We start from the raw sequence: 12,500 nt of genomic DNA, 5'->3' as shown, positions 1-12,500 counted from the left end.
TGTGTGTCTGTGTGTGTGTCTGTGTGTGTGTGTGTGCCTGTGTGGGGGGTGGTGTGTCTGTCTGTGTGGTGGTGTCTGTGTGTGGGGTGGTGTGTGTGTCTGTGTGTGGTGGTGTCTGTGTGTGTGTCTGTGTGTGTGTCTGTGTGTGTGGTGTGTGTGTGTCTGTGTGTGTATCTGTGTGTGTGTCTGTGTGGGTGGTGTGTGTGTGTCTGTGTGTGTGTGCGTGTCTGTGTGTGTGTGCGTGTCTGTGTGTGTGTCTGTGTGGGTGGTGTGTGTGTATCTGTGTGTGTGTGGTGGTGTGCCTGTGTGTGTGTGGCTGTGTGTGTGGGGTGGTGTATGTGTGTGTGCCTGTGTGTGTGTGCCTGTGTTTGTGTGCCTGTGTGTGTGCCTGTGTGTGCCTGTGTGTGTCTGTGTGTGTGTGCCTGTGTGTGTGTGCCTGTGTGTGCCTGTGTGTGTGTCTGTGTGTGTGGGTGTGCCTGTGTTTGTGTGCCTATGTGTGCCTGTGTGTGTGTGCCTGTGTGTGTGTGCCTGTGTGGGGGGTGGTGTGTGTGCCTGTGTGTGCCTGTGTGTGTGGTGGTGTGTGTGCCTGTGTGTGTATGCCTGTGTGTGTGTGCCTGTGGTGTGTGTGTGCCTGTGTGTATGCCTGTATGTGTATGCCTGTGTGTGTGTGCCTATGTGTGTGTATATGCCTGTGTGTGTATGCCTGTGTGTGTGTGTGTGCGTGTGTGTGTATGCCTGTGTGTATGCCTGTGTGTGTGTGCCTGTGTGTGTGTTTGTGGCTGTGTGTGTGTGCCTGTGTGTGTATGCCTGTGTGTGTGTGCCTGTGTGTGTGCGTATGCCTGTGTGTGTGTGGCGTTGTGTGTGTATGTTAGTGTGTGTGTGTGCCTGTGTTTGTGTGCCTGTGTGTGTGTGCCTGTGTGTGTGCCTGTGTGTGCCTGTGTGTGTCTGTGTGTGTGTGCCTGTGTGTGTGTGCCTATGTGTGTGTATATGCCTGTGTGTATGCCTGTGTGTGTGTGTCTGTGTGTGTGTGCCTGTGTGTGTGTGCCTGTGTGTGTGTGTCTGTGTGTGTGTGTCTGTGTTTGTGTGCCTGTGTGTCTGTGTCTGTGTGTGTACCTGTGTGTGTCTGTGTGTGTGCCTGTGTGTGTGCCTGTGTGTGTGTGCCTGTGTGTAGGGGGTGGTGCCTGTGTGTGTGTGTCTGTGTGTGTGTGCCTGTGTGGGGGTTGGTGTGTGTGCCTGTGTGTGCCTGTGTGTGTGTGGTGGTGTGTGTGCCTGTGTGTGTGTGTGCCTGTGTGTGTGTGCCTGTGTGTGTGTGCCTGTGTGTATGCCTGTGTGTGTATGCCTGTGTGTGTGTGCCTGTGTGTGTATGCCTGTATGTGTATGCCTGTGTGTGTGTGCCTGTGTGTGTGTTTGTGGCTGTGTGTGTGTGCCTGTGTGTGTGTGCCTGTGTGTGTGCGTATGCCTGTGTGTGTGTGTGGCTGTGTGTGTGGCGTTGTGTGTGTATGTTAGTGTGTGTTAGTGTGTGTGTGTTAGTGTGTGTGTGTTAGTGTGTGTGTTAGTGTGTGTGGGGAGCGGTGGTGCAGGGGTTAGCGCGCTGCAAATCCCGGCGACTCGAGTTCGATTCCCGCTCACGGCCAACACCAGTGACGATTATCTGAACCGGTTCTGGGCCTTCCCTAGGTCGACTCAGCCTTGAATGAGTACCTGGTGCGGTGTGTAGTAAACATCGCCACTGGGGAGACAAAGGCGGTCGGGCGTGGTGCTGGCCACCCACCCCCTCGTGTGCCGTTCTGGCCTTCATAGGTGCTCGCTAACAGCACTTGCCCCGACAGTCTGTTAAGGCTATATGGGGGATCTTTGTATCTTTGTTGTGTGTGTGCCTGTGTGCCTGTGTGTCTGTGTGTCTGTGTGGTGTGTTTGTGTGTGTCTGTGTGGTGTGTGTGTGCCTGTGTGGTGTGAGTGTGTGTCTGTGTGGTGTGTGTGTGCCTGTGTGGTGTGTGTGTGTGTCTGTGTGGTGTGTGTGTGTGTCTGTGTGGTGTGTGTGTGCCTGTGTGGTGTGTGTCTGTGTGTCTGTGTTGTGTGTGTTTCTATGTGTGTGTGGTGTGTGTGTGTGCCTGTGTGGTGTGTGTTGTGTGTGTTGTGGTCATTGTGTGTGTGTGAGGGGAAAGGCCAATTCCGATTGGCCTTTCCCCTCATGGCGTTTGTGACCACCAGAGCGGCCGAAAGGAGGCTCTGGACGGGTGCGAGGGGCTGGTAACCCCTCCACCATCAATTAATTACCGCTAAACCACAACAGAAATGTTTAATTAAGAAGCTTGTGCCGGAGGCCCCGGGGGGACAGGCGTCTATGAGGTCTCCTGGCCAAACCCCAATTGGCGGAGCCAGGAGATTGAATCTTCACCCTCGGGGCTCCTCCAGAAACAACAAAAAGTCACTGCGGGTGGCCACGTGGAATGTTCGAACGCTCACTGTGGAGGAGAGGTTGCCACTCCTCTGTTGAGAGCTGGACCGGTACCGCCTGGATCTCTGTGATATTCAGGAGGTCCGGTGGACCGGCTCTGGCTCCTGGATCCATGAGGGGTGGACAGTCCTCTACTCGGGGCGTGGCGGTGAGGTGTGTTGAAGGTATAAGCCCCAGGCTGCTTTGGGCTCGCCTTCCCATCAACCGGAGGGGAGGAGTGGTGGTCGTGGTTACTTATGCCACCACTGAAGACGAACATCTGTGGAGGGATGCAGGCAAGGCCAATGAGTCAGATGCCTTCAATGATCTCCATTCACAGGTGCTAGCTAAGCAGAGGTGTAGACAATTCCAACCAGATCTACATCTCTGCTTTATTGACCTGGTCAAGGCCTATGATACCATCAGTAGGCCTGGGCTCTGAGTAGTTCTTCGTGCTTTCTGAGTCCCTGCCACTCTGCTCATGATCATTAAGGCCTTCATGCTTGTGAGCGGGCCCGGGTAAAACTACGTGGCCGGGAGTCGTAGCCATTCCCTGTACACATTGGGGTGTGACAGGGATGTCCTCTGTCTCCCACATTATTTAACATCTATTTCGACCACGTTGTTCGTGAAGCCTTCAATAGCTGTCCCGGGGAAATTTCCATCTGGTACAGATGCGGTCAAGGGATGGCTCCGTATTGCTCAACCATGTTATGTATGCCGATGATCTGGTAATTGCTGCTCAATTAGAGGAGGAGTTGAATAAGAGGAGGGGCCTTAAAATCAGCCCCACCAAAACTAAGCACCGGCCTGGGTATTTTGTACCATCGGACACTCCACCCACACAACTCCCAATCGCTGATGGGGCAGTTGTGGAGAGAGTGGAGAGTTGCCCATACCTGGGCAGTGTGCTCATGACCGGCTCCGGTTTGACAGCAGAGGTCTCACTCTGAATTTGTCGGGCGGCATTATCTTTTCATCGGTTGCGTAACGCTGTGTGGAATCTACCTGGTCTGTCGCTCCGCACGAAGCTTCAAGTCTTCTCGGCCACGGTCATTCCCCTTCTTCTCTATGCTTGCGAAACGTGGACCCCCCTAATGGAGCATCTTCGCCGATTGGAAGCATTTAGGCTGGCCTGCCTACGATCCATCCTGGATTTAATCAGGCTGGATTGTGTGAGGAGCTCACAAATCCTTGAAAGATCTGGGCAAAGTCCCATCAGTGAGCTCCTCCGGCAGGCAAGGCTGCGTTGGCTGGGTCATGTAGCCCGCATGCCCAGCCACCGCATGCCTAAACAGCTTTTGTTCGGCCAGATCGAAGGGGCTAAACGGGCGCGGCACGGGCTAGAGAAGAGATGGAGTGATGTGGTAGAGGAGGACGTGGAGCTGAGTGGACTTGCCGATGACCGGTACCAGCGGTGTCAAGATCGGCCTTTGTGGAGGAGGCTCGTGAAGGACGCTATTGGGCAGTTGGAGGCAGTCGCACTCCAACAACAACGGAGGGCGGAGGAGCGACGCTCACAACAACGAGCGGAGCGCCGGGTGGCTAAAGCACAGCAAGTTGGTACAGTAGGGGCACAGGTGGTGCATCAGCCAGTCATCTCAGTCGTCTCAGTCAGTCGACCCGTGGCACCTGCTGGGTCTGCCCGGTGACCTGCCAGCGGGCATTCGACACTTCCCGTGGCCTCAACGTGCACCTAGCCTGGCACAAGCGTCGTGGTGATGTCACCGCCACTTAGTGGCGAATGGCGGTTGTTGTTGTTGTTGTTAGCGCGACGCTGCGCTACGAACCCGGCGGCCCGAGTTCGATTCCCGCTCACGGCCAACACCAGTGACGATTCTTTGAACCGGTCCTGGGCTTCTCCTAGGTCGACTCAGCCTCAAATGAGTAGTTGGTGTAGCGGTGTAGCGTAGTGAACATCGCCACTGGGGAGACAAAGGCGGCCGGGCGTGGTGTTGGCCACCCACCCCCTCGTTTGCTGTGCCGGCCTTCATAGGAGCAGCTCACAGACAGCACTTGCTTCAACAGTTTCTGAAGGCTATACGGGGGATCTTTGTCTTTGTGCCCCCCCCCACCGCTTACCCCCTTCTGCTGACCCCCCCCCCCCCCCCCACTGACCATCCCCCTACCCGCCCCCCTCCCCCCACTGACTACCCCCCTTGACCCCCTCTTGAACCCCCTTGACCCCTCCCCCTTGACCTTCCCTTGAACCCCCACCCTTGGCACCCCCCTTGACCCCTCCCCCTTGATTCCTCCTCCTTGACCTTCCCTTGACCCCCCCTTGACCCCTCTTGACCCCCCTTGACACCTCATTTTCATTTTATTTATTCCCCCTTGACCCCCCCATGACCCCCCATGACCCCCCTTTGACCCCCCTTGACCCCTCTTGACCCCCCTGACCCCCCCCCTTGACCCCTCCCCCCCTTGACTCCCCCTTGACCCCCCTTGACTCCCTCTTGACCTCACCTTGACACCTCATTTCATTTTATTTATTCCCCCTTGACCCCCCCATGACCCCCCATGACCCCCCTTTGACCCCCCTTGACCCCTCTTGACCCCCCTGACCCCCCCCCCCTTGACCCCTCCCCCCCTTGACTCCCCCTTGACCCCCCTTGACTCCCTCTTGACCCCACCTTGACACCTCATTTCATTTTATTTATTCCCCCTTGACCCCTCCTTGACCTTGCTTGACCTCCCCTTGACCCCCCCCTTGACCCCCCCCCCCTCCCCAGGCTGTTCTCCGCCCGCTGCCCCGCGTGTTCCCGCCCCATCTCCCCGTCGGAGCGGGTGCTGAGAGCCCCGCTGAGTGGACGCCCGTTCCACGTGCGATGCTTCCGCTGTGCGCTGTGCCGGAGGACGCTGCGGACCGGGGACCGCTTCCTGCTGCTCAGGGACGGCAGCCCGGCCTGCAGCGGGCACGGCGGGGGGGGCGGTGGGGGCGGGGGGGGCGGTGCGGGGGGTGGGGGGGGTGCGGGGGGTGGGGGGCCAAAGGGGGGGGCGAGGGGTGGGGGTGGAGGAGCTGGGGGGGGATCGCCCGTGACGTCGTCGGATACTGGTGGGTGGTTGGTGGTGGTGGTGAGGTGGTGGTGGTGAGGAGGTGGTGGTGAGGAGGTGGTGGTGGGTGGTGGTGGTTGGTGGTGAGGAGGTGGTGGGGAGGTGGTGGTTGTCAGGTGGTGGTGATGGTGGTGGTGAGGTGGTGGTGAGGTGGTGGTGGTGGTGGTGGTGAGGAGGTGGTGGTGGTGATAAGGAGGTGGTGGTGGTGAGGAGGTGGTGCTGACGAGGTGGTGGTGGTGGGTAGGCGGTGGTGGTGGTGGTGAGGTGGTGGTGGTGGTGGTGGTGATAGTGGTTGTGTTAAGGTGGCAGTCTGGCAAAAAACAACCGCCTACCTCCTCGTGGTGCTGGACAGGCAATGCTTTAGTGGACTGTGGCTGTGGGGAGTGGCTCTGCCTCTGAACAAAATAATGAAGGAGGTGTGGGAGCGTGGCGGTGAGGTGTGGGAAGCTGTAAGCCCCAGGCTACTTTGGGCTCGCCTTCCCATCAACCGGAGGCGAGGAGTGGTGGTCGTGGTTACTTATGCCCCCACTGAAGATGAACATCTGTGGAGGGATGCAGGCAAGGCTGATGAGTCAGATGCCTTCTATGACCGCCTGTCACAGCTGCTGGCTAAAGTGGCCTCTCTGGATAGCGTCATCTTGTTGGGTGACTTCAATGCCCGAGTTGGTCATGATGCTGGCACCTGGTCTGGAGTGATTGGAAGGCATGGGCCAGATCAGCTCAATAACAACGGTAGGATGCTGCTAGATTTGTGTGCAGCCCATGGGCTTGTAATTACCAACACGCTGTTCCGGCATCGGCGCTTCCACGCAACATCATGGACGCATGCCGCGTCCAAGCACGAACATCTGCTGGACTACGTAGTGACGGAACAGCGGATGCGAGCGCATGTCCTTGACACCAGGACCTACCGTGGAGCTGATCTGCCCTCTGACCATCGGCTTGTCATCTGTAAGATGCGCCTGCCATTTTTCCACTCCGTGGTGGGTGTACACCCAGGACCCCATTCCAACCTAAAGTGGCCTGGTCTCAGCTATGTGATGAAAGTTGCAAGTTAGAATTTCATCATCGCTTGCGGCTGGGGTTGGCATCGTCCCCCACTCCACCTGATGTCGAGGGTAAATGGGCGAGGTTTAAGACTGTGACTCATGCAGCTGCAATGGCTGCTTTGGGTACGCGGTCCAGACCTCCCCAGAGACCCTGGCTGACAGAAGAGGTGTTCAAGCTGGCTGAGAAAAAGCGACATGCCCACTCTCATCATCTACAGCATCCCAGGTCAGAGAATGAGGAGGCTTACCGCAGCCTTCGCTCGGAAGATCGGAGAGCCGTGAGGCGCTGCAAGGATGGGTGGTGGTCGCGGGTTGCTGAGGTGATGGAGTCTGCCTCAATGGCCCGTGATCACAAATACCCTATTTAACTCCATCAAAAAAGTAACCTGCAGCGCCACACCTATTATCATCGTTAGGGGAAAAAACGGTGATCCAATTTCCGACCTCCAGTAACAGGTTTGCAGATTTGCTGAGCATTTCTGTGAAGTCCTGGGGGACAGGAAATTTCTCGACATAGAAAACCTTGTGGGACAAAGTGGGGATGACCCTGCTGAGGCTGCGGTGCCTCAAACATTGGAAGAAGAAGTCACCCCCTGTGAGTGGCTGGCTGAGGTGCCATCTGTTGAGGAAGTACTGAAGGCGATCCGGAGTCTGAGACCAGGAAAGGCACCGGGCAGAGATGATCTCCCAAGCGAAATGCTGAGGGATGGTGGCGTTTGTGCACAGACTGCCCTACATGACATCATAACGGGTTCCACAGGATTGTAAGGATGCCCTGGTGGTCCCCCTCTTTAAGAAGGGGGACCGCACAGACTGTAACAACTACAGGGGCATCTCACTCCTCAGTGTGCCAGGAAAGGTCCTGGCAAGGATTATTCAACATCGCCTCACCAGGCACGCTGAGGAGAGGCTTGCGGAGCCCCAATGTGGTTTCAGGAAAGGGCGGTCCTGCACAGATGCCATATTCTCTGTCCGTTTGCTACAGCAGAGGTGTAGGGAATTCCAACAAGAATTACATCTCTGCTTTATTGACCTGGTCAAGGCCTATGATACCATCAGTAGGCCTGGGCTCTGGGTTGTTCTTCGTGCTTTCGGATTCCCTGACCCTCTGCTCACGATCATTAAGGACCTTCATGATGGTGAGCAGGCCCGGGTAAAACTACGTGGCTGGGAGTCGGAGCCATTCCCTGTTCACCTTGGGGTGCGACAGGGATGTCCTCTGGCTCCAACATTATTTAACATCTATTTCGACCACGTAGTTCGTGAAGCTTTTGATGGCTGTACCAGAGGAATTTCCAACTGGTACAGATACCATGGGAGGCTGATCGATGCCCGGGTGCGATCAAGGGATGGCTCCCTATTGGTCAACCACGTTATCTTCTTAGGTTTTTTCGGTAAAGTCACGTAGAAAGTAAAATAAAATAAAAACAAAAATCACGACGTTTCGGAGGCAACACAAGTCTCCGTCATCAGGTGGGACCGTCACAGGCTGTGACGGTCCCACCTGATGACGGAGACTTGTGTTGCCTCCGAAACGTCGTGATTTTTGTTTTTATTTTATTTTACTTTCTACGTGACTTTACCGAAAAAACCTAAGAAGATGATTCCTTGCAGTCACGAAAGCTTCAAATCTACAACCACGTTATGTATGCCGATGATTTGGTAATAGGAGTTGGAGACGCTGCTGCTGAGACTGGAGCGTGCCACTAAGAGGTGGGGCCTTGCCATCAGCCCCACCAAAACGAAGCACCTGTCTGGGTTTGTTGTACCATCGGGCACTCCACCCCCACAACTCCCAATCGGTGATGGTGCAGTAGTGGAGAGAGTGGAGAGTTTCCCATTCCTGGGCAGTGTGCTTATGACCGGCTCCCGTTTAACAGCAAAGGACTCACTCAGAATCAGTCGAGCGGCATTATCTTTTCATCGGTTGCGTAACGCTGTGTGGAAGCTACCTGGTCTCTCGCTCCGCACGAAGCTTCAAGTCTTCTTGGCCACAGTCATTCCCTCCCTTCTCTACGCTTGCGAAACGTGGACCCCCCTAATGGAGCATCTTCACCGGTTGGAAAGATTTAGGCTGGCCTGCCTACGATCCATTCTGGGTTTAACCAGGCTGGATTGTGTGAGGAGCTCAATTATCTGGACAAAGTCCCATTGGTGAGCTCCTCCGGCAGGCAAGGCTGCGTTGGCTGGGTCATGTAGCCCGCATGCCCAGCCACCGCATGCCTAAACAGCTTTTGTTCGGCCGGATCTAGGGGGCTAAACGGGCCCGTCACGAGCTTGAGAAGAGATGGAGTGATGTGGTACAGGAGGACGTGGAGCTGAGTGGACTTGCCGATGACTGGTACCAGCGGTGTCAAGATCGGCCTCTGTGGAGGAGGCTCTTGAAGGACGCTACTGGGCAGTTGAAGGCAGTCGCCCTCCAACAACAACGGAGGGCGGAGGAGCGACGCTCACAACAACGAGCGGAGCGCCGGGTGGCTAAAGCACAGCAAGTTGGCACAGTAGGGGGCACAGGTGGTGCATCAGCCAGTCGTCTCGGTCATCTCAGTCAGTCGACCCGTGGCACCTGGGTCTGCCCCGTGACCTCCTGCCAGCAGGCGTTCGACACTTCACGTGGCTTCAAGGTGCACATGGCCTGGCACTTAGTGGCGAATGGCGGTTGTTGTTGTTGCTAAGGTGGTGATGGTGAGGATGAGGTAGTGATGGTATATATGTGTGTGTGTGTTGAACCTCTAATCGCACCGTAGCCCACCATGCTAATCGGAGGTGCTGTGGAAGGAGATTTATATAAATATATCATAAATATCTTACCGATATAAATCTATGTTTATATTTAAATATCATTGATATTCATCCAGCTGTGGATAAACTCCAGTGATGGCGATGACACTGAGAGACAGAGAGAGAGAGAGGAGTCACGTAGAGTCGAGAACATGGTACGCATTTTATCCGCCCTCCGCGGAGGTGAGGGGCAACGGTGATGATGGGTTGGCTGAGTCAATCGCTGTTCCATCTACCCTTCTCAGACGGAGGTGGTGGCGGTGGTGGTGGCGGTGGTGGTGTTGACGAAGACGACGACGATGATGGTGGTGGTGGTGGAGGAGGTGGTGGTGGTGGTGGTGGTGATGATGGTGAGTGGTCGTGGTGTCACGGATTTGCTCGTGTAACCAGCTGAACCCGGTGACCTGAGTTTGATTCCCGCTCACGGTCCAGCGGCAGTGATGGCGAATGTGTGAACCAGTCAGCTGGGTCGAATCACTCATTTGCTCACTCATTCACTCACTCATTGACTCATACACTCACTCATACACTCACTCATATACTCACTCACTCATTCACTCACTCATACACTCACTCATACACTCACTCATATACTCACTCACTCATACACTCACTCATTCATTCACTCACTCATACACTCACTCATACACTCACTCCTATACTCACTCATTCATTCACTCACTCATATACTCACTCATTCACTCACTCATATACTCACTCATACACTCACTCATACAGTGAGGGAAAAAAGTATTTGATCCGCTGCTGATTTTGTACGTTTGCCCACTGACAAAGAAATGATCAGTCTATAATTTTAATGGTAGGTTCATTGGAACAGTGAGAGACAGAAAAACAACAACAAAATCCAGAAAAACGCATGTCAAAAATGTTATAAATTGATTTGCATTTTAATGAGGGAAATAAGTATTTGACCCCCTCTGCAAAACATGACTTAGAACTTGGTGGCAAAACCCTTGTTGGCAATCACAGAGGTCAGACGTGTCTTGTAGTTGGCCACCAGGTTTGCACACATCTCAGGAGGGATTTTGTCCCACTCCTCTTTGCAGATCTTCTCCAAGTCATTAAGATTTCGAGGCTGACGTTTGGCAACTCGAACCTTCAGCTCCCTCCACAGATTTTCTACGGGATTAAGGTCTGGAGACTGGCTAGGCCACTCCAGGACCTTAATGTGCTTCTTCTTGAGCCACTCCTTTGTTGCCTTGGCCGTGTGTTTTGGGTCATTGTCATGCTGGAATACCCACCCACGACCCATTTTCAATGCCCTGGCTGAGGGAAGGAGGTTCTCACCCAAGATTTGACGGTACATGGCTCCGTCCATCGTCCCTTTGATACGGTGAAGTTGTCCTGTCCCCTGAGCAGAAAAACACCCCCAAAGCAATCGTCATCAGGTAGGGAAATATCTAATGGCTGTGTGGAAACCCTCCCCGTAGAGGCGGTTCAATCCGCATTCGAAGCTTTCGGTAAAGTCGCGTGGGTAGAAATATAACAACAGATGACGACTCGTCTTGGTTCTTTCGGTAAAGTCACCACGTAGAAGGGAAGTAATAAAATAATGAAAATAAAACATCATCAAATAATTCTCACGACGTTTCGGCCACAACGCAAGCAGCCGTCCTCAGGTGAAGAATGAAACACCGCCAAGCTTGGAGCGTATATTTAAGCTGCTGGGTTGGAGGGTGGAAGAAGAGCGCCTTAACAAAAGAATGTGCATATCAAGAGGAATTTAGCATATTCATGGAAAATGCGTAGGAGGTGGGCGGGGGGGGTCAAATTAATATTATGCCCATGCATTATGCAGGATTAGCAGCATCAAAGGGAGGGTGCAGGGGGTAGCATTAACAAAGGAAAGGAATGCTAATAGTATGTAGCTGCAGTTACTAAACAACCACGTAAAAAGACTAAAGTATAAACTACATAAACAACTAAAGTATAAACTACATAGCATCATCAGTGTACTTACTATACTCTGCAATAAGCTGAGTTACTAGCAGTAAGTAATACATTACAATTCGAAATTTAACAGATGACGACGTTTCCATCGCAACACGAACAATCGTCATCGGGTGGGGCAACCAGAGCCGCTCACTTCAGCAGTGTATTCTTGCTGTGGTGGCCCCACCCGATGACGATTGTTCGTGTTGCGATCGAAACGTCGTCATCTGTTATTGTTATTAGCTACCTACGTGACTTTACCGAAAGAACCAAACAGTACGGTTTGTTGATTTTTCGATTTAAAGCTTCTTTCGTGACTGCAGGGATTCATCTTCTTGGTTCTTTCGGTAAAGTCGTCACGTAGAATGGAAATTATAAAATAGTAAAAAGAAAAGGTTACAAAATAATTCTCACGACGTTTCGGCCACAACGCAAGCAGCCGTCTTCAGGTGGAGAACAGGTCTGTCGAGAAGACAGAGTCTGAATGTTTTATTTTTATTATTTTATTATTTCCCTTCTACGTGACTTTACCGAGAGAACCAAGAAGATGAATCCCTGCAGTCACGAAAGCTTTAAATCGAAATTTCTTTCGGTAAGGTCACAAACTCGTTCTCTTCCTCCTGATGAAGGTGGCTTGCGTGGCGACCGAAACGTCGTGATCTATAAAAACAATTTCTACCCACGTGACTTTACCGATAGAACCAAAGCGTATTGATTCGTGCAGTCACGAAAGCTTTACATCGAAATTTAGGTTTGTTTTCTCTTTCATTTGTACCTGATGATCGCTTGTGTTGCAATCGAAATGTCGGATGCTATTATAAAAAAAATTATTTAATTTTTATTTTCTCATTCTACGTGACTTTACCGAAAGAACCAAACAGTGCGGTTTGTTTATTGTCGCTGGTTTGTCCCCTTTACAAGTCGTCGTCGTAGTGGCCGCGTGAGTTATTTTCAAATCGTCCAGACGTTTCGTGCGCGCCCCCCACCCCCCGCTACTTTGTCAAGCCACCGGTCAGGAGGCCGACAGAGCCGGGATCCGTCGGCGGGCACCGCCGCCGCTGACGGAGCCTCGCAGGAGCATCGGGGCCTCCTCCACGGCAAAGTCTCGGAGGGGGGAACGAGGCGGTGGTGGTGGTGGTGGCGGTGGTGGTGGTGGTGGTGGCGGTGGCGGTGGTGGAAAGAGGTTGAAACGGCCACGGACGATCCTCACCCCGCAGCAGAGGAGA

At 53.6% G+C, this 12,500-nt stretch overlaps 1 protein-coding gene across 1 annotated transcript in view; it reads left to right on the top strand.

The window, feature by feature from the left end:
- LOC144952541 (LIM homeobox transcription factor 1-beta-like) overlaps positions 1 to 12,500 on the top strand; it is a 174,296-nt gene that overhangs the window by 128,114 nt on the left and 33,682 nt on the right. The window contains exons 3-5 of the mRNA XM_078882991.1: positions 5,170 to 5,369; positions 12,280 to 12,371; positions 12,456 to 12,500. The exon at positions 12,456 to 12,500 is cut by the window's right edge and continues 45 nt beyond it. Of these exons, the coding sequence (XP_078739117.1) occupies positions 5,170 to 5,369; positions 12,280 to 12,371; positions 12,456 to 12,500 (337 nt within the window). The remainder of the gene's footprint in view (positions 1 to 5,169; positions 5,370 to 12,279; positions 12,372 to 12,455) is intronic.

Source organism: Lampetra fluviatilis, chromosome 68 (assembly GCF_964198595.1).
Source record: "Lampetra fluviatilis chromosome 68, kcLamFluv1.1, whole genome shotgun sequence".
In the NCBI taxonomy this organism is placed as follows: domain Eukaryota; kingdom Metazoa; phylum Chordata; class Hyperoartia; order Petromyzontiformes; family Petromyzontidae; genus Lampetra; species Lampetra fluviatilis.
This window is presented reverse-complemented; position numbering and strand designations above follow the sequence as displayed.